Source organism: Myiozetetes cayanensis, unplaced genomic scaffold (genome assembly GCF_022539395.1).
Source record: "Myiozetetes cayanensis isolate MyiCay16 unplaced genomic scaffold, myiCay2020 scf14, whole genome shotgun sequence".
Taxonomy (NCBI): Eukaryota; Metazoa; Chordata; class Aves; order Passeriformes; family Tyrannidae; genus Myiozetetes; species Myiozetetes cayanensis.
Window position 1 is genome coordinate 8,255,193 of NW_026087048.1, and position 27,084 is coordinate 8,282,276.

General features: G+C 44.6%; 1 protein-coding gene across 1 annotated transcript in view; it reads left to right on the top strand.

Moving 5' to 3' along the window:
- Window positions 1-20,879: 20,879 nt before the first annotated feature.
- The window catches only part of ATOSA (atos homolog A), a 48,023-nt gene continuing 41,818 nt past the window's right edge, over window positions 20,880-27,084 (top strand). Inside the window, exon 1 of the mRNA XM_050309685.1 lies at window positions 20,880-21,206. Within this exon, the coding sequence (XP_050165642.1) occupies window positions 21,191-21,206 (16 nt within the window). The 5' untranslated portion in view covers window positions 20,880-21,190. The remainder of the gene's footprint in view (window positions 21,207-27,084) is intronic.

Sequence of the window (27,084 nt, forward strand, 5' to 3'; positions counted from 1 at the left end):
TAATGCCTCTGCGCTCTGTAATCCCACGGGGTCTTTTCCTGGGGATCTGATCAGAGAGATTACCCATCACTCGGGAGTGGTGGGAGGAGAGTCCCAGCCATAAAAGATTCAGCAATGCATTGAACCGTTTTCTCTCTATCTCCTAATGAAGTGATGAAGCGTGTGCCACAAAATTTAACAGGGTTTTGTAGCAAATCAGGTTGCACTGCTGAGAGGAGGATTAAACCTTCATCTTTGTCCCATAAATCATGGCATCAGCTACATTTATTCTGATGGATGGTCTGGACTCTGCTGACAATATTTTATCTCTGGAAGTGCCTGCAGCCTGTGCCCTAATGTGCAATTTCTTTTTGCTGCTAAGCTGAGAGGCAGTGAGCACACCCCTTTGGAGAGCTCCTCTCAGGTTTGGTGTCCCAAGACAATGCCAGAAGCCAAAGCACCACCAGGAACCCATGGCCAGGGCAAGAACAAAGGCACCAGGAAACCATGTCCTTGGGCACCCCTGACCACCCAGCCTGAGCTGTAGGAACAGGTAGTTGCAGGCAGGGACAGCTGGGGTGCCCTGGTGCACAGTTTCCCTGTTACTTCATCATATTAGAACTTTATTTTTATATTTGAGATACATTTAACTCTAGTGTGCACCATTTATGTCAGCATGCTCAGGGGAGCCAGCTGGGCTTACCACAGGTGCCCGCAACCCAAACACCAAAATGAGCATCCCAAACTTTATTTCCTGAGCACTGGCAGAAAGCAAGGAACACAGAGAGTGGAGCAAAGCAGAGGAAACCAGCTCCCCAGAACTGGGAGTTGCTCTTGCCTCAGTTGCACCCAGACCTTCCCAAGGACAAAGACAACAACAGCTGTTGAGAGCTGCTTTCACCCACCATGGCACAAGGCCACTCTTGGTGGCAGCACTGGCAGCACAGGTGATGCAGCAGCTGCAGCCCATTTGTATGTGACAGTCCCAGGGCAATAAAGGCTGCCTGAGCTGGGCCCTACTTCCTAACCAGAGGAGCTGTGCATGGTAAGGGAGCCTGGTATGTTTGGGGGTAAATACAGGATGATTTGTGCTCACAAACCCCTCCCTAGGGTTTTGTGTTTCGGTAGGGGTGGCTCAGGTGCCCTGTGTGGGATGGGGCAGTGCTGCTGTCAATGTTATAAATTACCAATAAGCACTAAAAGCCTAAAGCAGGTTCATGGAGGGGAGGTGGGTAATGAGGCAGGGGACAGAACTGGAAGGATGTGCTGCCTGCAGGGCTGGGGCCTGCAGCAGGGAATGTCTCTGTAGCAGGGCTAGGGAGGTCCCCAGCAGGCATGGAGGGGTGGCTGTGCTGGGGCTCCTGAAATCTGGGACAGCATCTGGATGAATCCTAAGAAACCTTCTTCCTTTTAGGGCACAGCTGGGGGAAGAGGGAGCTGTGCACTGCCTGGCCCCTGTGCTGCAGCTGTGGGGCCGTTTTTCTCCCAGGGTGACAATTGCTGCTTGGATGGGGATGGCAGTATCACACCCACACATCTGGGAGCCAGCACAGTTATTTATGTACAGGAAAAAGCCCTTTGCTAAAAATGGTCTATTCATCAAGCAAAATAATTTCCTGCTCAAGGGAGGTGCCCAGAATTTGAGTCTCAGTTATGCTTTTGGTGCTAATTATTGCTTAAAGTTAGAGATGATTGGGAGGGAAAGTTAATCCTTGTCACCAGCTTCATTAGGAAGAAGTACTGCAATGCAGAGTATAGACAATAAATGTAAGTGAATCCACAGTGGCTGCTAATACACAAACCACTCAGAGCTCAGAACATCTGCTGAAAATGGTTGGCAGTGGGAAGAGTACCAAGTAGTGCCATTGCTACATGTCTACCCGGTTGTCCCCTCTGTCACACAAACAGACCTGATCTGACTGAAGGTGGCCACGCTTTTGGTACCCTCATGAGAAAAGTACAATCCCAAACTTAGCAACTGTCTCCCTGAGACAACACTGCTCAGCCAAGGTCTGTCTGCACAGGTAGTCAGGGCTCCTTGGAAGGGCTGCTGTGGTACAAATGACATGGTTAACAAGTCCTTTCCCCTCCTTTCCCCAACAAGGGTATAAATATTTTCCACTCTTCAAAAGTGGAAGCAGGCTTTAAACTGGTGCTGCCGGCCAGGCTGTGTCACTTTGTGAACACGGTCAAAGCTTTTACATCCCTGGTGTCACCTGCAGGTTTGGGGTCCTGGCACTCTGATTGTTGTCCCAAAGAACAGGTGCTTAAGCTTTTCTCCTGCTGGACAAGCACAGTGGTTTGAACAGGATGCTTAGCACGTGGTAGGCTCAAAGCCCTGTGTTTGTTTCAGTGTAGTGTGACTCTCCTCTGCTGTGCTTGGCACAACAGGGTTGGGTGAAAGATAACAAAGCATCTTACTATGAGTTTCTCTTGGTGGAGGATGCTTCCAAAATTTGCCAGTGGTGTGACGGCACTGTGAGGCAAAAGGAAGGTGTGTGGCCATGGCAGGAGGCTGTGTGAGTCCCTGCTCTGCAGCAGTGAGAGAGTCCTGCAAGGGGCCACCAGCAGGCAGGGAGCAGTGGCCTCTCCCCTGGCAGTGTGTGCTGCCTGGCGTGACTTAGCCACAGAAGCAATTGTGTTCATCACAAATATCCCTGGTGATGCAGGGACAAGGTGAGTGAATTACTCAAATTACTTGAATCTCCCCAGTGGTGCACGGAGATTCAATCTTGGCGTGGCATTAAATCAAGTCAGTGACATAGATCAAAGGATACTGCTTTAATCACCTCGTTAGGCCACAGACATCATTAGTTACTCATTATGATGTGTTGATGCTGGCATTCTCTGTAACACAGTTATGTACACTCGCTATCAGACATTTTTCTCATCAAACGGGATGTCAATACTTTAACATCTTAATGAGTTACAGTCAATATCCATTGCAATAAAGCTCGTGTTTTCTCATGATTTCATCTACCCTTAGGGTTTTGATTAAAATGGCTGCTTTTTCCAGGTAATTGATTGAGGAATTAGGGAAATTCCATGTAGGAACAAGCACATGCTGCTATGCAGACTCTGAAAACCTTCGGTTGTCTTCAAGTGCTTTAGAGATTACAAGGGAGTTTGCAATTTTAATATGGATTTTAGATACTGTTGCCTAATTCTTCTTTCCCAATCACTTGTAAAACAGATTTAGTATCAAATAAAGTAATTAAAATATCTAAGAGTGTATTGGAAAAATGTTACAAGCAAATCATCGGTTTGCAAAGGTCAAAGAACAAGAACAAGTGCTGCTGTCAGGTGAGCACCAGTTCGGATGAACATGCACAATAGGAAGGTTTTCTGATTTACTGTGTTGGCAAAACATTAAATCATTTCCAGGAACACAAAAGCAGGCAGAACAGGCTGCACTGTTATTTCAGGCTCAGGTTTAGCAAGGGTAAGTTTGCAGAAGTCCCCAGTTTTTCAAGCTGAAGGGAAGTATCATCTATTGAGGCAAAGCAGATTTTTTTTTTTTTTGCCAAGTGAACTGTGGAGGAGTTTGCCAGTGTACTGGGAGGGAGAAGTTTTGAAGGTTCCCCAGCTTGCTGACCATATCCTAATTTCATCTGAGAAAAATATTCATACATCACCAAGGAAAAGAAATTAAATATGAAAAGGAGGATACAGGGCTGTGCCCACAAGTGGTTTTCATGTCACGCTGCTGCTGAGGTTGGTTCTCCCCGCTGGTCCCTCGGGCAGGGGCAGAGCTCTGCCTGCAGCCCACAGCCATCCTGCTCACTGCAACCTTCCCACTCCCACCCATCTGGACAAACCCTGGCTCCATGTAGGTGTATTACTAAAAATACAAGTAACTTCAGTAATTCCCCTTTTAAATAAACCTCTGTGAAATTTGACACGTCTCGTAATGACAGTTCTAGGGCTGCAGTTTGGGACTGTAGAGCCACATTCAAACTGCTTTTTATTTTAAAACCCTCTCTTATGCAGGAAAAGACAGCAGAGGTTTCCTGGATTTAATTTAAATCCTGGATTGGCTATTTTATTACTGTTTATGGTAGTGAAAGATTATGTGGTTACTGGATTTGTAGGAATAAGAGAGAAAATTTGTCATATTTTTAGCAATCACTGAAAATAGAAAATGAGCCATTATGATTTGCGTTGGACAACACCAACCATTTCCACTGCTGAGCTCAGCAGCCTGGAAAGGGCCAACTCCCAGTGGAACCTGGCAAGGCTGGGAGTGGGCAGGCACCCTGGGGCACACACAGATGCTCTGCTGGTGTGGGCTTGAGGTGCTTGGGAGCAACCCTTGGCAGATGTGTCTGTGCTGCTCTGCCCAGCACACACCTGAGCTGTGGGGCCCAGGCACTTCTGTTAAAGGGTGGATATAGAAAGTAAAAGTAGACAGATTTTTGCAGAAAAGCGTGGCCCCCAAATAATGCACATGAGGGTTAGTGTCACAATGAAGCATGTATAGAATCAGCACCCCAAACTTTTGATTCATCCTCTGGTTATTACACCCTGGGGTATTCTTCAGGGCCTCTGTTGAGAGTCAGGCTTGGGTTTCCTGATGTACAAGTGGTTTCTGGTGATCTGTCCCTGTGTCCTTGGAGGAGTACATGCTGTGGTAAGGCAGTGTGCAGTTACCAGCATGATTCACTTTGCCAGTTACCCGGTTTGTCTGGATCACTGGTGTCCCAGAGTGAGTAAACGAGACAAGAAATCTGTTTAGAAAATATTCTGAATGAAAAGCTAAAGGGAAAATGTGGCTGAAAGTGTTCCTTTACTCAAGAAGGGAAGGCCATCATCTCTCCTTTCTGTGCAGCCCTCACCCCTGTGCTTTCTGAAGCAGGAAGGAAACTTTGCATGCTCATTTTGAATAGGAACCTGCAGATGAGGCGATGCAGGTAATGATGGAGAGAGAAGCAGGAACGGCAGCAGGGGGAAGGCACAAATATTTAGAGGAGAAATTAGGTGTTCTGGGGCCTGATTAATGGAGCTAGGCAGAATGAGTGCAGAATGAGTTGGGTCTCTGTGCCCACAGAGGAGCTCCCACGCCAAGCTGTGGATCAGGCCCTTGGCACATGGGAAAAGGTATAAAAGTCCCAGGCTCCTGCCTGCCCCTTGCAGTCAGGCTGGAGATGACTAAATTTAAAGCCATTTCTCAGTGGAGGCAATAAGCATGCTGGGGTGCTGGGAGCTGTGTGGGAGCCAGGCCCTCACTTGGAAGGCAACTACATGTTTGCTTCCCAACCTTACTTCCCAGTTCAATGCCTACTTCTTCCAGAAGCGCAAAGGACTGAATGGAGGAGATGGCTCTGCCAAGCCAGGAGTGCAGCTAGGGCAACCATCCCTCTGGGAACAGCTCAAATAGGTGGTGATTCACAAGTGGGAGATGCAAGGAATGGGCTGTAATCACAGCCACAGCTCTGCCAGCAAGTTCAGAAAAGGGGCTGGATGTGCACCAGACATTTTAGCAGCTTCTCTTGCAGAGTACAGCTGGTATGGTCCAAACTGCTCTGATTCAGTTATGGAACATTTTACAATGAGTTTATATCCCTAATGATGACATATATTCTATTTAAAGGGTTTTTAAAGACTGTAAAGTACAAGCCTGGCTGAAGAGCAATCCCATGAGGTGCTGGGCTGACCCCAGCCTGTGGTCTGTTCCCAAACCTGTCCTGCTCCATTGAAATCCTTTTTGGGTGCTCACAGGAACAGCTTAGCTTCAGATTTATGAGTGCCTGCTCCCACTTTTATCAGAAGTCTCATGGGCTAGAAGCAGACAAATGAATACTGTAAATTTCTCTTGGGATGATGCTTTGAGTTGTTGTGTTTGAGAAAATCAGAAAAATGTCATGAAAAAATCAGAAAAGCTTCAGAACCAGAAGGCACATAAGACATGCCAAATTCTATCAACTGCAATTCTATCTGATTGAAAATCAATACAGTGAGCTTTTAAAGTTTATTTAATGATATTAACATCTGAGATTAATAATAGTTTTCTCAAGTTGGTGGAGGTTTCCATTCACCTCTGAGAAATTAGTGGGCAGTGCAAGGCTGACTGTGGCACATGAAGCTTTCAACTAACTTTAGTGGGCTTTGCATCAGCTGGGTGTTGGCAGCTTTTTCAGCACCACTCACTTCTAAAGGAGGCTTACCTAGAGCAATTAGCTCACAAGGAGTGTCATTCACATCTAAGAGAAATTATGTGTTCCTTATCTCTTTAATTAGAGTATATATAATGTTAGTAATGATGTACTATCTATATATTAATTTAATAGGGTTGTTTTGGTGTCAGGTTTGCTTATGCAGGGTCATCAGTATGAGGATATGCATTAAAAAGAGATTTAAAATCCCTGAAGAGTTATACAGCCCTGCTTTTTTCAAAGCACTTGACCTTAGAAGTGCTGTAGGTTGCTCCTTTCTTATGTTTACTTATTTTTTACATTACGCCTCACTTGGCAAACACTAAATTGCAGGAAGTGGTGTGCAATAAGGGACAGAAACAAGGTCACTTTATTTGGCTATTAGTGTGGTCATTGGCATGATGAGGAAGAGAGTGACAGCATCTGAAATGCTGGAGGGGACTCTCAGTCTTTATCTGAGGATGAGCTCCCTCAGTTGAGGAACATGTGCCTAGCTGTTCCTCGGCTGGGATCACTTCAGCATTTGATCTGTTTTCCTCAAGCTCAATATTCATTTGGAGCCTGGGGTTGCTCATACATTGTTTGCTGTACCCTCACCACATCTTGAGGCAAATGCTCTCTGGTCCACTCAGGCACTGCTGAGGGAGTGCAGATCCTTCAGGAGGAGCATCCCCAGCAGGTGGTACTTTGGGGCTGGGACAGCCCCACCTGTGCCAGCAGAATAAAACCCCAGCTTGGGCAGAGGTTTTGAGGCGTTTCTAGGACAAGAGCAATGTTAAGCTGGAGGCTGATGCTGGCTGGCTCCAGAAAACCTGTCTGAAAAGCCATCCTTTCCGGGCTCTCCAGAAAGCATTCCCAGTCTGAGTGCGCAGGAAGGGTGTGCAGAGTGTTCCCTTGCTGCCTGCACTGACACTGCTGGGCACTCCAGAGCGGGCTGCAGTTTGCCATGCCCTGAGAGGAGGCCTGGGCACATGTGCTCAGAACTGCAATTATGTGGTGAGTTCAAGGGCACATCCAGTGTCTAATGAGAACCTTCTGGGCGCTGACTGAGCTGCAGGGGTGGTGACACTGGTGTTTGCCCTGTTCCCCAGTGTGGGAGCCTTGGGACTCCCACTCACGTTCAGAGTGACCTAAATGGAACAGCAGTTATGTCCTTCCCACACAAGTGAGTCTCTACTCTTCATAGCCTGGTGCAGTAACAAAAAACCAGAGCTGATTCCAGTCTCCATTAATACACAGCTCTAAACTCTGCATCTCCACAATCTTACCAGGCTGCCTGCAAATAACCATTAGATCCTTTGGGAAGTGAGAACAGATAGAACATATATGATACTTGGATATAGATTTACTGCCAGGTTTTTAAGGATTTCAGCCCAGGAGTGCTGTGTGGTGGGGCACACAGTGGGTTTGTCACTCCTCAAGGAGATGCCACAAGCCCTGCAGATGAGTACCAGCCTTAAGGAGAAGCTTAGATCTTATTTTTACCTTCAACAGCCAAACAGGAGGAGGAAAGGCACATCTGTCTGATGAGAGGCAAGCTAGGCAGACCTGGGAGAACCAGGATTGAAGAGAGACACCAAAGAGTAAGTTTGAGACACAGTGGCCTCCTCTGAACTGCTGTGGGAAGTCAGAGAAGGTCTGTGGTTACATCTGAACAGAGCTGATCTGTGCTTACTGTCCTGCTGCACGAGGTTTTAACCAGGGTCAGAAACCTGAATCATCAAAAATGTTCACAGACCAGAAATGCTACTGTGTACTAAAGTGTTGAAGAATTTCGTATCTGTGAGCTTAATCAAATCAGCACAGCCTGGCATTGTGGACACCAAACTGTCTCAGGGTAAAGTGCATTTCTCCACTGCAGCCCACGGACAGGCAGCAGTGTCAGAGATCAGTGCTTCATTAGCCCTGCAGAATGGGCTTCCTCCTGGGAAGTCACATCCCAGGACTCATCCAGGCCCAGGCAACAACACACCAGAGGTGGAACTTGAAGGGAAAACCAGGAGATTAAAAAAAAAAAAAGCTCTTGTTGCAGAGTGAGGAATGGGGAACCTGTGTTGTTTTCCCAGCTGCAATCTGAATTGGCAGCATGGCTGTAGCATCTTTCTTAGGCACTATTCCAGCAAAACACTTGAGTATGTGCTTAATTAAATCATGTGAGAAGTTTAAAGGGCTTGAAAGCATGCAGCTAAATGCTTTGCTGGGGACTTAATATTAATGCCTCAGTTTCCCTTCTCCAACATAGAAAAGAAATATTTACTTCCCATACAGAGTGCTGACAAGCTTAATTCAATCTTGCTTGTAAAGTGCCTTGAGGGCCTTAGGGAAAAGGTGCTATAAAAATCAGAATATTATTCTACACTCCCTAGCAAGACAGCACTTAGCTTTATATATTGTCCTACTGGTGATGCATCTCCCTCTGGCTGACAGCAGGAGCAATTAATGTATATAAACCAAAAGAGGCTGTTTAGGAGGCTTGTGGTCCATGTAATCTGATAACACCTAATGACAAATCCAAACCTGAAAAGGTGGAAAAGTCAGAGGTTTTAAGGCATTTTACTGCAAAAACATGCGTGTGTGTGACTTCAGAGCAGTGACAGGAAAAGGGTTGCTTCTCCAGTAATGTATTTTTTATTCTTCATTCTTCTTTATGGCCTGTACTGGTCACTTTTCAGTTTTTCTGGTCTTTTGTAAGTTAGCAAACTGTACTCTCACACTGCTCTCTTATTTCAAATTTTCGTCATTGGATTGGGAAGAATCTGGATGTGACCTCAGAGGCAACCAGAGTTAACTGAAGACAAGGGAACTGCTGCCAAGGAGAGGCCATCAAGTGAAGCCAGAACTGGAGAGGTTATGGTAGGGTGGATTTTTTTTTTTAAAACCCTCTAATTGTTCTTCTCCATTTAAACTACTGTTCAGGACAGAGTATTGGAGGCAACACACATTTTCCTTAAGGTTCAGTGATATCACTACAGCTAACCACTAGCAGCTTATATATTTTTAACCTCTGCCTTTTCATGCATTGAAATACAAATATACTGCAATGCCTGCAAAAACAGACACTCGCAAAAGTGATTGAAAGTGTTGCTCCAAACTGTCTCCCCTGATAAAAACAAATTACTGAAAACATAAAGTTCTTCATAGGTAATTGCTGTTAATCCTCATTTCCTGCCTATATTTCTGAATGTTATATTCTGACTAAACTTAAGGTTTTTTTCCTATTTTGTTTTTTTACTGTTTTTGTCTTCTTTCAGTGACAAATGATACTTAAACTACCACAAAGAAGATATTGAGAATCATAGATTCTCCTTTGGCATTTTTTATTTTTACTGTGTATTTAATTAATTGTAAAATTCTTACAATGAAAATTAGTTTTAACAAATTTCTAGAGTACATGACAAGGAAATAATAGCAAGTTATGAATGACTGATTTTTAAATTTTATTTTATTTTTTAAGTATGACCATTGGCAACTTTCTCTGTTTGTGTATGTGTTTCTGCTCTGCCTTTCCAGGATACAACCTCTTTATGGAAATAGTATTTCCTCTTCTATGCCTTCTGCAAGTGGTATACAATGGAGTCTCATTACTCAAGAGAAACACTGTGTGCCATGAAAAATAAATAACTGAACCCAAGCTATTTCAGTAGGTAAATACTGCCTTTCTCACCCCTGTGCATAAAGCAGCCAGTGTTCCACACCTGGCACTGATCTCACCTGGGAGTTCAGCCTCCTCAAAGCCCTCTGTCATGAAACCTTAATGTGTTGACACACTGCATGTCACCCCCAGGACTCTCCTGGGGCAAAGGATGGGGGGTCAGCTGGGATGTGGGTGCCCACCACCTGCTCTAGTTGCTGGGCTGGAGATGAAGGTGGAGGAAGTTTGCAACAAAACTACATGTTTTTACATGTAAATGTCCCCAGGGACCCTCCTAGACCTGTGGCTTCTATATGTGCTAGGCAGGTGTTCATTCCTGCTTTTCCTCTAGCTCAACAAAGATTGGCTTTACGATAGCTGGCATGGTACATGGCCTGGGAGTTCCACACAAATAGTCTAGAAGGATGAAATGCTGTTAAGCTTCCATTAAAAGAGAGAAGAAGTGCATTCCTGCCTGCCTGGGATTCTCCCGCTCCACAGTTCTGAGGTCAATGATGGCAGTGCTGCACTGGCAATTCCTAGCAACTGTGGGTAAGAACAGAATTTGGGGGCCAGTGAGGACCACCACTGTCTGATCAGAGCTGAATCACTCCTGCTCTTGCAATTAGATTCAGCAGCTTCTTCTCATCTGTAACTTAGTGTGTTTCCCCCTTGTTTTCTTTACCTCTGGTTTGCTCATTTTTCTCTTCCTAATCATACTACTGAAAATATATCTTCCCTCACTCTGAAGAAGTGTGATGATATCTTTGGGATTTTTCTTCAACATTTGCTGTAGCTTCTCCACGTGATGTGGCAGCTCAAGTGCTTTATTTTATAAATAAATTTAAGTTACTGTAGCTTTGCTACACAACATGTATGTAAAGAACTGATCACCCAAGTGCTTTTGGTGTTTGAGTAATGATGCAAATCAGGCCAGTACCTCAATTTGGATGTAATTTCCAGAGCACTCCATCAGAAGTTTCAAATGAAAGCTGATGGAAGGGCAGGGTATGTCAATTAGGTTGTGGGGCTCTGACTTGTGTAATAAGTGCAGGCTTAATCTCTGCTAATGCCCGACAAGCATTGTCAAGACTGTTACACAACCACCTGGAACTGCTGCCAGGTAAAGCTTTTGGGTGCCTATTGTGCAGCTGAAGGAGTCTGTTATCAGAGGAGGAAGTCCCCCAGCACAAGGTAGAACCAGCACCCCTGGTCAGCACTGGAATTCAGCGAGGCAGGAGGCAGCCAGTGGGTGCGTGGCACAGTGTGAGTGGCCCTGGTGTGAGTTCACAGGTGCCTTGGCAGCACCCTCTGTGCCTGAGCTGCCACAGCGTCCGTGCCAGCCTAGCTCCCTCTGCCCTGCATGACTGGATGTGCTTTGGCAATGGACAGCTGTCACCAGGGCAAGTTTCCACTGCTACAGGGACCTGTGTTCCAGATTTTTAAAGGTAAGGGAGGGGAATCCAGAAGGCTGATAACACAGCAGGCATGAAGATTCAGTGCTACAGTGACCAGAGCCAAGGAGCACACAGAGAAAAGCGACTTCACGTGGTTTGTGGCAGGAAGGTACCTGATGTAATGAGAGCAGCCCTAAAAGTGCTGTGGTCTACAGCAGTCTCCTAAGGCAGACCAGAGCCCAGGAGCAATGTGAATGGATCCTCTTCCCAGAATCCCCACTCAGTCCCTTTACAAGCAACATATCTATGCATTTAAAGCAGGGAAACGATTGCAAGTCTTAAGATGTTTCTTTCATTTGCCGAGGAAAATTATGAAGCGTTAAACGTGCAGAGTGCTTGACTTGGAGAAACAAAGCTGAGGAATGACTTTAAATGGACCACGTATTCCTGGCTGGAGCTTTATTACTGATATCTGATGGCAATTTGCTACCAGCTCTGGACAGTGGAATAAGCAGTCTCAATGACAGCAAACAAACAAGGAAAAAACCCTTCCCTTCCTTAAAACTGGATCAGGGAAAGGGACCCTCAGCATGACGGGTTGTGACCAGGGCCCTATTTTTGAAAAGTGATCCATGTGTGCAAATCCCACACAGATCAGATGTCAAAACTGCAGTGTTCTTTGACATTTCAGTTGAGAAGAGGACAAATGTGTTCTGTACTCATATTTTCTTCTCTTTTTTTTTAAATGCAGAAACAATTAAATTAACTGTGAAACGAGGCTTTGATTACTATATCTCTGACGTCAGCTTTACATTGATGTAATTCTATAGACTGGTGGGATCATTGCTGATTTGCACTGGTGTAAGCAGAACAATTGGGCTCTGTGTTTTCTAGGCAATGGAGCTGCTTATGTTTTGTGTAAAGAAAGAAACTCAGTTAAACAACTTAAAGGAAAATAAATTAACCAAGAAACTTAGAAGGAACCAAAAGCAATATAAGCACAGATACAACTACAATATTCCAACTGTATTGTTACTTCGAAAAAATACCTAGCCTAATTAAGGGAAGATTGACTCTGCCATAAATACGTATACTGATCTCTCTAATTTTCATGTTTTAACTGACATCCAAAGGTGAGCAATTTAATAACTTTCTAAAATTTTTGCTTATTTTTTAGTATACATACCGTACTTTATTGCCTTTGAGATCCTTGAATGAACGCAAACTTCCCTTCCTACTCAATTAATGTTATACAACATGAGAATAAATCAACTGTAAGGATTAAAATTATAATTGATCTGGTGAAAGTAGCAAAGAAAGTACTACCCAACATAGCCTGAGTTGAAAACCTAGCTCCTTCTGTAGGGAGGGGAGTTGACCTTTGTGTATGGGACAAGGATTTCACCATTGATGACATTTGGCAGACATGGAGATAGACATATTATATTATATTGTATTTATTTATTTATTTGTTTGTTTGTTTATTACAGAGTGAAGTACAATCAGGCCTTTCAGTATTCAGCTTTAATGCTCATTTATTTTTGCAATAATTGCTATCATGCTCTCACTTCCAGAGGATGTCAAACTCCTGAAAAGGGCGATTGTTTTGCTTTAGTTACAGTAAAGATTACAAACACTACACTTGGGGTGAGGGATATAGGCTTGGCCTGCATCAAGCGAACTTCGGTGTATGAAGAGAGAGGAGCTGGGCTCTGGACTGATACAACTGACCTTGCCAACAAGTGAGGTGAGCCACAGCATTATTGACTGATTACATCTGATTACAGGACAGCAGCTAATGAGCGGAATATTAGGGAACACTTTTTATCTAAAAAAAAAAAAAAAAGAAGAAGAAAAATAAGCCCACAAAAATTTGGAACCAGCTAAACCAGAATATGGGTAAATTTCATATTTCTGTATTGAAAAAAATCAGTCCTGGGGACTACCTGCAACCCATTCTGTTCAGTGCCATTTCCATTCAGTCTCTGCTATTAACATGTAGTATATGCCACTAAATGGTCATGAATATATTAGAAAGACTAAGGCTAGTAACTATGCAATTAAAATTTTTAGAACAAGGCCATGGCAGTTTTGCAATAGCTCTGGCATTTACCTAATAAGCCCCAACTCACTGACTACTTTAGTAAATGATACACAACTTCTCTTGTAAACCTGGCATGGGGTTACAATTAAATATTGCCCTGTATTTAACAACGTGCTACTTTCCTGCCCTACTCTCCTAAGTCTAGTAGGAGTTGTGGCCTTAATTTAGCTTGGGTGGAGCGATAGGCTGGACTTGTTGTTCCAGCAAGGTAATTGCTTCTCTACATAAATGAATTATCCTTTTCATTTATAGGGCCCATGGAAAGTTGTGTGCAATCTCAATGCGCTCCTCAGTGTAGCTGTAGCAATTCTTAATATGCTGTGAACATGCTCACTGTGTTGGTTTTGTCCCAGGTGCAGCAGCTGTGCTTGCAGGGTGAGCTGTATGATAAACTGGCCCTTTGCAGGGATGCTGGCTCTGCTCACTGCTGGCCTCTTCCATTAAATGGGTACTAATGTGATGGAAGATGAGCATTCCTGAAAATGGAAAGTCCAAAGGCCTTCCTGACAGGCTGAATGGAATGGGAAGTCCGTAGAGAGCCATGCAGAAAAACCTGGCAAACTGTGGTTGTGGTACAAGCTCCAGATGAGCAGCCAGTAGCAGTGGAGGCACTTGAGGGCAAAGGCTGTGGACAAGAGTCCTGCTGTAGATGATGAGGGAGCTGCCTGAGCAGGAGAAGCTGGCTGGGATGTGCCACCAACTTGTTGATACAGTGCTAAACCACAACCCAGCTGCTGCAGCAGGACGGGGAAAGTAAACAGGGCTGGCGGAGGCATCAGAAGTTGAACTTTGTGAACCCCTACTAGATGGAGTTACACTAGCAATTAATTTGGTGCAATTACTAGCACAGAACTGCGTTGGAAACTATTGCGAGATAGATCAAGTCATTAGCAATAGGAAAACAGCATTGCAAAACTCCAAACACCTCCTTCCAAGTGTTATGCACTCACTTTCCACTGAAATTAATAGAAATAACACAAATGGGGTGCCTGAATTCCTGACAAATCACTGCACTGAGTAATTAGGATACAGCTTCTGGATGTCACTGCTCAAAAGTAAAGAGTGATGATCTAGACTGGAAACAGTTCTTATGCTTCTATTTTCCCAAAACCTTCTACTGTTGGCGTCATCTTGCTGTTTCTCTTGGCAAACATACATCTCCAGCTTCTGGTCAGGGGATGTCAGGCCTTGCTGTTGCTACAAAAACTTCAACTTTAGCATGGAAACCTATATATTTTCTGATTAATGTTTTCATCAAGCTTAGTCCTGGGTAAACATTGTGTAACATCAGCATTCATCAGTGAACTTGCACAATCCCCTTGAAAAAACATCAAAAAAAATCCCCCAAACCTGCTTTTAGTCTAGAGTGAATATTACAGCCACAGAAAAGATCTATGTAAAAGAGAACAGTTTCCCTCTCTTTCAGGAATTAATGATCTATTTACAAGCCGATAATTTACTTTTCAGTGCATTATTGCCTGATTAATCAAGTGCTGATGCAATTAAACTTAATGATCTTACTGAGTCTGCTTAGATTGACATTTTAAAAGGATGGGTAGTTGGCATTTTGGTAAAGTAGAACCTTTCTTTGGTTTTATCATCATACTTCTATATTTCCATTGCCACCAGTCACCACTTCAGATGAGATTGCACTATTCTCCTCAGGAGCTGGTATCTAATTGCACACCACAGATCAGCTATTTAAGAAGCATGCAAAGTTTATGAAATATCAGTTTAGGAGTTGCTCCAAATAGAGAAGAGATTATGCAAGTTACTTTTCCCAAGGTGAACTACAGATATGCTGGAAGGGTATAATTTCTGTGGGCAAGAAGGCCTGACTGCTAGACCTTAGAGTCTGGAAGAGCTGCAGAAGAAGAGATTCCATCCTGAGAAGTGTTAAGTTCCTGTTGCTGCTGCCAGAAGAGTAAAGAAGGCACAAGGCATCCCATGTGACACGGGAAACTTGAGGAGCAGCACAGGACATGGACCAGGCTGCTTCCAACTAAAGGAATCTTCTGTATGTAAACAAGGTTTAGTAGCAAAGTGTTGAGTCCAGGAAAGTATTTCTGGTGAGGAGGATAAGCTTTCCTTTTGAGAGAAGTGCAATTACTTCTCTATTGTTCTCCTAGTTCCTTCCCAACTTAACTTGGCTGTGCCTCCAATGAGAAAATACTACTTGGAAAATAAAAGACTTTGAGAGAACACAGAGAGGAAAACAAAAAAATCCAAGGTGTCATTTTACTAATTTCAAAAGTGAATTTAGGCCTTAAGAACATGATAATAAGCTATATGTTTTTACTTTGAAAGGGACAGTTAGTAATGAAATTAAGCAATGGAGGGTTTTGGTGGGAACTGCTTGGAAAGAAAAATCCCTGTAAGTCAGAAAACTACAGGGTCTAACAGTAGAGCACCTGCTGGTTTACGCTTTCCATGTTTGTTTACTCTTTTCAAAACATTTAGCACTATGTCCAAAATTTGTGTATTTCTAAGAAAGAAAACTAAAATGTTGCTGTTCTTACTCTGTCACAGATTCTGATTTTCCAATCACAGGACAGGCTTCCTATAGAAGTAACTCCATTGACTTAATTGACCCATTTGCACCAGGGAGAGCTGATGTAGTAAGATGATAATCAAGCCCATAGGCGAAAATTTTCAAAAATAAGTATCTAAAATTAGGTGCCTAATTCCATAATTGGGAACCTGAGTGGAGTTGGACTGTTTTTTAAAAACACTGCGGGCTGATAAATTCTGCTGAAGTCAGTTGGAGATGAGTTTTCCTTTGAAAATCAGGCTGTGCCTGGATGTTGTTACGGGCATGTCGGACATCCTGGGTTGAAGGTTTTAATTGCCCATCTCAATGTATAACTGGATCAGCATGTACCCAGAGCATGGAGCTCTCATCATGTAGTACTCTAGCATTTGAGTATGTCCCATCTTGACAGACATTCTGGTATGAATCAGTGTTTGGGGACTCAAAACTCTGTTTGATCCTGAGGCGAGACACAAATGTAAAAGAGGCCTAAGAGCTGTTCCAAAGGATGGTAGTGAGAAGCTCTGTGGAGGAACTTCTGCTTGGGCTGGAGATGAATACAGAACAAAACCTCCTCTGAAGTACTCACCGACAAGGTCTTCCTGCCTCCGAGAGCCGCCTGAAACAAAGCAAGCTGAGGAGCTCTGCTTTAATGCCACTGATATATCTCTGCATGACATAATGAGCCATATTACCTGAAAATTCTAAGGGTGGGAAATGCAGTTTCACCATCTTTTAGGTATTTTTAAATCTCACTGCATTGCTGCTATTCAAATACTTAAATCAAGCTGTTTACAGGTATCTATCTTGAGAAAGAATTATGACGTACTCTCTTCCGTTCAACTAGATCCACTTACCTATATATATTGCTGAATTAAAAACCAAACTCAAAGTGGCTATAGTGCCTAAAAATAAACTTTTTAGAACATACTGATATTTTAATTACATTTGGTTTTAAATTCTTTCTGTTCCTGTAACAACTTGTAGTAATTTATTAGTTCTTGTGGATTAATAAATTCCTATAAGCACATAACTCATTTCTTTCCAAAGTGGTTACTGCTGGTGAGAATTAAATGATAGCTGATTCTCCATAGGTGGCTTTTTTTAGCACACTTCAAATTTGTTCCACTGCGTACTGTACCTTCCAGTCTATTTCTGATTGTCTTCATTCTTGTACAATAATATTCTCCCAAGTGCAGTGGCTTTATATCACAGAGGTAGCAGCTATGTCAAAAGCAGTTGTGCCATATCACTTAACAAGCAGTAATTGTCTCCAGTAATCACAGGAATCTTGGTCTGCTGCATCAGACATCACTTCTTTGACAGCTAAAGCTGAAAATGCACTTGAGATGTAACCTAAAATACACTCTGTTCCAGGTTGCAGGGGCTGTGCCGAAAGTGTAAACTGCTGAAGAAAGCACAGCCATACATTTATCTTGTTTGTTTGTGTGTTTTTTAAAGTTCATTTCTATATGAACAAGGCTTATATGACAACACTGGTGCCACGCTGCCCCAAGTGAGGATATTTTTAAATCCAATGGCCAGTTTCAGACAAGCAAGTTTCAGACATGGTCACTGTTCAGAAGAGAAATATGGGTCTGATATTTCAGGAAAAGGATGTAGGGTGGCCCTATTAAAGTTTCCACCAAGAAAGAGGCTGCCACCAAAACTCATGTGCTGTATGTGCCAGAGGCACTTTGTCTGCACTGATGCTGCAGCCTAAGATCTCACCTGTCTAGACACTGAAGTTAATCAACTATGAGACAGAAATTGATAAGAAACCTGGTTTTATCACTGCTTGTGCTCGCAGAAGTGTGTGTTGGTCTGGATTTGGCAGTGGGAGAGCAGTTTAAAGTTCTGTTTGTGTTTCTAAGCTAATCCTGCTTTTGTGTGATGCATGATGCAACCATGTGCTTTTCAGATGTTTTAAGTTGATGTCACACTTCTGAGGTCAAAAATGCATTTTAGTAGTGTCATTGTTCTCATAAGATTTCCAAATATGTGTAAGTGAATTCCCATGGCTGAAGCCACTTATCCCATATTTTCTCTGTGTATTCATGCAGTGCTCATCATTTCTTTGGTGGCTGGGAGGTCAAGGACATTTTAGCTACTTTACCCAAACTAAGTCCACAAATTTGTTTAGGATGCTTATCTTTATTTTGCTTTTATTATTATACATGAAATACTGTATAATTAGATATTTTTGTTAATTTTAAACTTTATATTCTGCTTTTTTTCAGATCAGTTACATGTCTATGTGGTCAAAAGAGAAACATTCTTCATCTGAAGTAAAGCAGGATCTGAAGGACATATTGCAGACATACCCATGGCTCTCTGGTTCCAGGAATGCTCCGACTCAAGGAGGGAAGCTGAACCTGAAATCTCCTACATGGTCAGTAGAGTAGGACTGCATGTCAGGCCTGGCTTTCTCTTTTATATCCCCTAGAACATTTTAAATAATAACTAGTTGGCATCTAATTTCCCAGTGGCTTAAACTCTTAAAAACTATGTGGTAATGGAAAGCTAGTTGGCTCATTAATTAAGAAAACACCATAGAAAAAGCACTTTGAGAGAGCATCTTCTTGGAAGTTGTGTCTATTTTTGTCTGGTGAGCTGTTTTTAAAAAAGTGCCAAAGTGAGATTAAAAACTTCTAAAACTATTGAAAAATACTACGTGAAGCATAACAGCTAAATAGCTACAATCGTAAATTAAATAGTAGAAAGGTAGGTTTGGTTTTGGCTGTAAAACCAATATTAGAACAAGGTACAAACTAATTTGCAGTGTCTTACAGCAACAATTAGTGTCCTAAAGGATGTGACTTTTCATTAGGATGACTAGGAGGATCTGACAGCTGGCTGAATCATGCCCACTGTAGTTATGCTGAACTCCATATGCATGCACCCACAGTATTTATTGCTCAGTCAAATTCTTCCTTTTATAATTCTGGATTGCCACATTTGCAATTACATTGCATCCGGCAGAGAGCTCTGAGATCTGTAATTACCAAACACGTTTACAGCAGTCACACAGCAACAGAAGTGACACTCATGTACTGACGGGTGTAAAATCAAAGCACCGCGTGTGATACCCTCCTACCTGCCTATGACTGAACTGAGAGGTGTTTACTGCACAGTTTATTCTGTGAAACACCCTCCCAGTGTAATGATATACAGCTGATAAATGAGACAGGGAAATGGGTGCAGTTCATACAAGCTGAACAGAGTAGAACTGAGTTGTTCTGGAATTTTACAATCTTTGCAATACCTTCAGTGGCCGCTCAGCTAGCTGTGAGAGAGTGGCTACACAGAGCCTACACGTACCCACATCTGCAGGGATGCTGGCACACCAGAAAGGATGGGGAATTGATTAGCCCATGCACAGGGGGCAGAAGATACATGTATTTATAAAGTACCTTGTTGTAGAGAGCGAATGCCTCCCGTGGGGCTCAAGGCTGTAAGATTGGGACGTTTGTAAACAACGATCACAGTGGAGGGAATTGCCAGTGTAACGACTGGAGGTGTGGCAGTGTCTGCGTCCCAACTAGGGGACCACATTTAAGGACGAGAAGCCTAGATCATCCATCTTTCTGACTGAGTCCAAATTCGAGCAACAGAGCTGGCCGTGCCACAGTCTCCAGGTGAGCGGTCCAGCTCTTTGGCAGTACAACTTCCCGTCTCAGGCAGTTTCTTCTGCTGTCTAAAGGCCATGTTAGCCGGCCTACATCTGGACCCTTGGTGAAACAGGGATCCCCATCACCACGGCAGCTTGCCCGTGGTGCACCAGCAGTGCTCCCGCTGCGGTGGAGGGCGCGGGGCACTGACTTGGGGGGAGATCCGCACCCGGCAGTGCCGGCCCTGCCCTGCTTTGCCGGGCAGCCGCGCAGGCCCGACGTTTCGGGGAAACCTGAATTTCTGCCGGATTAAGGCGGTTGTGTAACCGCAGCCCAGCTGACTCCATTGTTCCTCCGCACAATATAGTTATCAGTGTGAAGTGAGCGCCGAGCACGGCGCTGCCGGGCAGGGCGGGCAGGGGCTGCCCTGGGGCCAGGAACGTTCACAGCCCTTCTCCCCGGTCAGGCTGCGGGTGTGGGCGGACAGGACATCGGCCTCCCGCGGGTCGGGCACTTCACACCTGGAATCGCCGATATACCCGCGCATATAAACCCCCTGCGACCATGGGTGCGGGCTCCCGCGGGCAGGCGGGGGGCCGGCGTGGCAGGACACACGGTGTAGCTGTGCGGAGCGGCGGAGCCGGGCAGCGGCTGACGGCGGTGCGGGAGAGGTGCGGGTGAGCAGCTGGGGGAGTGAGTGAAGGGCCGCTCCCCTCCACGGGGCGCGACAGCCAAAGCACTTGGTGGGGGGAAGGGGCGGGGGGCGAGTTAGGGGGGACGGGAGGAGGCCGTTTGGGCGAACCAACAGACCCACTGGCACCTCTTGAGCGCAGGGCACGGGGCGCTCCCGGGCCGGGCCGGGCCGTGCTCCGTTGCCGTGACGACGGCGCTGCCCGGCGGGCGCGGGGCATTGGCCGCCGTGGGCACGTGTGGCAGGCGGGGGCCGAGCGGGCCCGCCCCGGGGCGGGATGAGCGCGGCGCGGGGCGGAGCGGGCGCGCAGCGAGGCCTTCGGTCCTGGCGGGCGGGGTCCGCGTTACCCCCTGTTGGTGGCCCGGCGGGGCGGGTGTCGCTGGCCGAGCTGCCCTGCTCGACCCTGCCGTGCTTTGCCCGCCGCCGGGCTGTGATGTGTGTGCCCCGCGCGGTGGGAGGCGGAGAGTGCCTGGCGGAAAGGAGGGGAGTTAGTCAGCGAGGAGGAGGAGGCAGGGCCGGGGGCAGAGCCATGGAGAGCGGCGCTGGGCGGGCGGGGCGGGCTGTCTGACCGGGGCGCAGCGCGGGGGCACGGCCCGGCAGCCCGGGCGGCAGCGGCGGGGCCGGGGATGGAGGAGCCGCGCCGCCCCCGCCGCCAGCCCACGGCCCGTGACAGGGCGGGGGCCGCGGCCCCGACGGGGCGGGCGGGGGCCGCTCGCTGCCTTCCTCGGGGCGGGCGGGCGGGGAGGGAGGGGACTCCGGCAGGGGCTGCCGTCGCCCGGGGCCGTGGTGACTCAGAGCCGGCGCGGCCGGGGGTGAGCCGAGGTCTGTTGTTGTGGGATTTTTTCCTCGGCAGGTTATAAATAGCCCCGCGCGGCGCCGTGTCACGGAAGGACACCCTGGCCGGGCGCGGGCAGAGGCCGCCGGCGCGCAGCCTCCCCCGGCCGGGCGGGCCCAGCTGCCGTGGCGGGGCCGCCTCCCGCCCGCTGTCCCCGCTCCCCGAGCACAATTCACACCGTCGGCCCGGGCAGACAGAGCCCGGCCCCGCGGGGACACAGCACCCCGGCCCTGCCAGACCTCGCCGAGGCAGCAGGGAAGATGAAGCCGGAACGAGGTAAACGGCTTATCAGTATATTTCTTTTTGTTTGCTTGTTTTTATCTCTAGGATTAGAAGTAGCCCGGTGTTTTGTTTCGGTGTTATCGCTCTATTTCCTTATCCCCCTCCCCTGTCGTTTTGAGGGCTGGGAAAGATCCAGGTACTCGGGCTCAACTCGGGAAATGCCAGTGGGAGTGGGATGCGGAAGGTGCCCCGCGAAGGGGGTTACAGCCCCATGTCCTGACTGCCCTTCGGTTTTCCATTGTCTTGGCTGGTTGGAAGGGAGACAAGCGCCGTAGCGAACTGCTTTAGCTGTGGGAATGCTGCAGTTTGTGTGTCAGACACAGCCGGCTCGTTAGCACAGACCTGCAGTGCTGAGCCGAGAGTCGGTCAAAGGCAAATCGGGCATCCACAGACAATGCCAACAGATGTACAGAAATGTCCAAATATAGCAGAAAACCACCCTGAAAATAACCATAACTTACATCTGTCTTGTTTTATAAACTGACATGTTTCCCCTCCCCCCCCAGTTTTAATGGAGATATCTCATAACAAGCATGCTGAAATATAATTTTTTCACGATCGTTTGGTTACACCTCATCTGGATTACTGACATCTGGTTTTACAGAAAAATAAAGTCGGCAGTCTACGTATGTTTATAACACTTGAGCTCTTCTGCCGTATAGCAACAGCTGCTGATGCCCCTAGAGTTGGAAATATGTCATGACTTCTATTTTGATGCACAGGAACAGTGATTATTGATTCCTCTTAGTTAGAGCAAGACTGGTTTTTTTTTAGCAAATCTGATGAGTGCTCATTGTAGTGTTAATTAAAAACAGTAATCCGTCTTTCTTAAAGTTTTGATGATTCTATTGTTTATGTGTTTCAGTTTAGAAACACATTCTATTTATGTTAGAATCACTTTGGTGTTTTGAGAAACACTTTAATATAGCTCAGATATCTGTGTGTGAAATGCTAACACTTACGTGACATACACACGTTAATTAGGTTTGTTAACGACATGTTTGCTAATAACGACACCACATAAATAACCACGCTTAGGTGGATTTCTTGTCAGTATATGGTGCAAGGATTATATGGTGTGATGATAGCACAGATAATACAGAAATGATCATAAATTAATGGGATTAAACACTAGGGATTTGAAATGGACTTTTCTCATTGCTTTCCTCCTTGTTTCTCAACTGCTTAAACCTTCACATGATCGATTGCAGCAAGGATGGTTGTTTTTAGAACCTCTTTAGATTTTAATACCAGACCCTAAAATTTGAAAAGTGTTTACTGACAAGATTAAATTAAATTTCAAAATAGCCAGGTAAAACCCCAAGTTTTGCAGCTTTAAATCTATCTGCTCTAGCAGTTCAGAACATCTATATGACCTTTGTCTATTCCTGTCTTTACCTTTTAGGCAGAAGAAGTTAGAACATTGGAGACATTTTTAACTGGTGTATGATAAGTGATCAGATGCCTTTTTTTAATCAGTCTGGTGTACAGGGAACCAAAAATGTACAGAAAGCAAGTTATTAGGTTGCTGGGGTATTTTTTTTGTGGTTTCCCCTCCTCGCCCCCAGCTGGCAGTTAATAAATTGTGATTCTTATCCATTCTAACATGTTTACCACAAGCTAGGTAAAATCCTTCAAAAGTAATGTCTTGAAATCCTTTTAAGATAATTATCAAAAATCTTGAAATAAATCATGGGTTTTGCCAAACATTGGAGGGTGTCTCCAACCATTTCAGTAGATCCTTTTAGCTTAACTGTGGGCTAATGTAATAGAGCAATACCATGCACAAAGGGGGTTGTGAAAGTGCTGCCTAAATGCCACATGCGGCCCACAGAGGCTCTTAGGAGGCACGAATCATGGAAATGTTTACATGTGCTGATTTCTGCATAGCAGCTGTACCACAGGATACAAGCAGTCAAGTGTGCAGTCACCTGCTTCCAATCGTCGCAAATTAACGCCAAAGGACAGAGGAGAAGCAGAGCACTCAGTTTGTCACTTCTCTACAGATCCTCCAAATCCCCAGAAGAGTGTAAATTCACAGACCAAGTGAAGCATAAAGAAACAGACTTAGAAAGACTTGCGATGTTTTGGGGTTTGTCATTCTTATAAATAATTATATCAGAGTCAATTCAGAGCAGAGGGATGCAGCTCATGTTGTTAGAATTGAGCTCAGCACTACACTTTAGGTTGTAATGCCCAGGCATGTTGGGAGAGGTATGGTTTAGTCTCTGTCATACTACCAATAAGATTCTTATTATCCCCAGCAAAGATGGGTGGTTCAAGAGAAGGAAGAGGAGATCTAAATGTGTAACCACTTTTATTAGTGGGAAGTGTTATAGAATGTTTAAATTTAAGGAGGTGAGAGGGATGAGAAGAAATGCTGAAAACATGAGAATTTGGCCCTAAGGTACTTACCTGCCTTTATAGTAAGGAAAGTTTGAAAACTGCAGTTATAAACATGTAATATATGAGAGCAGTACAGAGGACATGCAATGTGGAGTTCTGCATAGCAAACCTGTGGAGCAGTTTTGCTGGTGAGGAAGAGCAGGAAGAGGGGTTTGAAAGTGCAGGTCAAAATGAGGACTTATTCCTTTGGCATTCAAAGGCACGGGGCATTCCCAGGATGTATCTCATGAGCATCACTCAGGACTTACCCATCAGGTGGGGTGTGAGTGTGGATGGACAGTCATGAGCACATTCCCATAAGTACCTCTGTATTATGTCTAGAGAGTGCAGGAACTAAAATGCTGATGGCTGCTGCTTGGTTTTACCTTTCTTGTGCTGCCATTCTTAAAGCAAAGTATTGAAACATCTTAAAATACAGCAGTCATGTTACTTCAGCTGAGGCTTCACCAGTGCCAGGGAGAAGAGTGATTTATCTCCCCTTTTTACATACAGTGTTTTTGGAGTGATGTTTGCGTTTTGGGGTTTTTTTGTCTTTCTGCAGTAACAACATATCAGGTTACCTGGCTTTGATCCATGATATCACCACGATTTAGTTTCTGCAGTACAGCTGCCTAGTCAGCTGCTTCGCACTGCATATTTGGACGGCTGTTTCCTTTCTCAAGTACAGAGCTTTGCTCTTGCTTCTATTGAACTTCGTTCTAATGACTTCTGATCGCTTCACCAGTTTATTGAGTTTGGAAGACAGAACTAGACTTCGTAGCAGAGGGCTTGCAAGCTCTTCCAGCTCGGCTTTGTTCATAAACTGTATAAACACACTGTTTCACCATCAGAGTTAATGAAAACATTGCATAATGTCAGGGTGATAGCTTGCTGCCAAACTCAGAAGGCTTGTTATGTACTCTGAGAGTACACTTGGTGCACAACTGGAAAAAATCATGTGGTTTAGATGAATCTACAGTATAGTCATATTTTACTGTGGGAATGTTACAAGACATCAAAAGTCTTACTATAGTCTAAATAGCTCAAAGTTACTGCTCCTTCCTTCTCCCTCCCCCTCACTGCATGAATGATCAGTTAAAGGAGGAAGACAGGCTTGTTTGTCTCTAAATGCATTCTGGCTGGTTTTTATCACCGTATTTTAGTCTTTTCTTACTTTTTTATTACCTTGCTTTGTTTACTCCTTATTGCATGTCCTCTGTATAGAGACTATTTTATTTTCACTTACAAATTAAGCAAAAAGCAGTTGTCTCTTACTTTCTGAAGCATTAATTCCCTCCTTGAGATTATCCTAATTTACAGAAATGGCTTTTTGTCTACAAGAGAGGAGCAATCTGTCTGAAGATTGCTTTTTCTCTTCTCCTTCCTTCTTTGCAAGTCAAACTCTGAAATGTGCCTCTGGGTCTGTTTGTAGTAACTGGATTAAGGGACTTTCTTCCACATTACTTGGTGATTTGGTATGGAAAGAGCTAACTCTTGTTTCAGCAAAAGTCTATCTGCTACCTCCTTTTGGAAACATAGCTGAAGGATTCCTGGATGTATCTGTGGGTAAAGGTGGAAGAAAGATTAATGGAGATGAACAGCTGAAGGTATACTTTTCTTCAGATTCTTAGGAGGAGGGATGAGGAGGCATGGCAGTGGGGGAAAATGAGCTGAACCAGTGTGTTCAGTTGAGGAGTTGGTTGTTAAGTTAGGAGATCTGGATAAGGCCCTTGTTTTTAAAAACAAGAGTTAGTTTTATGCCCTTTATTAATCGTGGAAGATTTTGTGGAAAATTATTTTAGCAAAGATAATGTGCTACAGAGTATGCAGATTAGGAACTGAAAATATATATTGAAAAAGAATGAGTGTTGTTTTAGTGTCCTATATTGCACTGTGATACAGACACTTTAATTTTATAGTATGTTCTCAGTGAAATGTCACAAAGCACTTAAACTTTTCCATGGCAGAATGGTGTAGCCAGTAAACAAAGTAATAAACTGGAAATGAGCTGCTTCCTGCTTAGTGGAGTTGTCACTCCAAAAGCGTTTGGGCAATGCTTCGGGCTTGGTTGCCACAGGTAAGTGCAGGTTGGGTGCTTAATGAGCTGGAGGTGACGCTGCTGCCTGGCCCGGGGGGAGCCGTGTGGGCAAACACGCTCCGCACGTGCGGGAAGGGGCGTGAGGGGAGGGAGGCTCCTTCTCACAGGCAGGAAGGGCTGAGGGGCTCTGCTTTTCCCATGTGGATTACTTTCAAACAAACCCAGCTTATTCTCTGAAAGAAAGAAAAGCTAAAACTATTCAGGATGAAAGAACCCAACCAACCCAACCAAACGGACGGGTGGTCAGGATGTTGCGCTCAGATTCCATATATAAGGTGTGAAGCCGTCAAGCTCTAATCTTTGGGGAGAGCAGATTTACCCCGATAACACAACATATATAGATGCAGTGCGTAAGTATGAGTGAACAGGAATATAAGCCTTTTTTTTTTTCAAATTGAGGGTATAATCTAGATGCTTTCAATGCAACTCTGTCCTTGCACCCAACAAATGACAATATAAACTCTTCTATTACATTTTTACCTCAGAAATTTAACTTAGAAGAATTCTTAGCTTTTAAGTGTTTAATTTTTTAAAAAAGTTAGACACCCTCCCAAAAAAAAAAAAAAGTAAGTATATTAATTTTTAGAATGGAAAATATCAAGTTTTAGTTTGAAATGCCTGCTTATGTTAGCTTTCTTACCTGTTCTGCAACTTGTACTTCACTATTGACATCAAGTAGAAGTATTTCTTGGGTTGGAAGGGTGCTTTCATTGCTGTTCAGCAGTGAGACTTCTTCATGGCATACCCCTTTTTTAGAGAGAACCACACTGGTAACAACTTGGCCGTTTTCTTTTTGTTTGCCTGGTGTTGTCCATACTTGCCTTTGGAGGGGCTCCTGTTGCTACAACAGATGCTGCTGGAGTGGCATTTAGGTGGATATTTTGGGTTTTGTGGATATGCCAAACCCATAGGCCTGGGCTATATAAACTAACCCTTCTGACCATATTCTTTACTTGCTGAAGTGAGAAACTTTGGCGTGCCAGCTCAGATCCCCAGACCGAAATGTATTAGATTGGACTTTATTGTTAAGGGCAGTGTTGAAACTATTATTGGATCTGAGGTCTGCCAGCTCCTAATGTTTTTAAAAATAAGCTAACATTTATAAATACAGATTCTCATGAGAGACAAGAGTTTTTTGCCAAATGAAATTCTGCTTATTAAAATTAGAAATCTCCTGTGAAAACAGAGTAACTGATGAGAACAAACCAGTTATATGACATTTGTTAAAAGAACTTGCTCTGTCTGCCTCTCTGTTTACAAAATGTTTCTTTGTTATTTTGACAAACTTCTACTAAAAGCAGCTGTTTACCGATGGTGAAATAGCCATAGCTTTTATCTTCTCAGCAACAAGTTTAGGATAACAGTCCAGCAGTTACTATATTCTTTTAG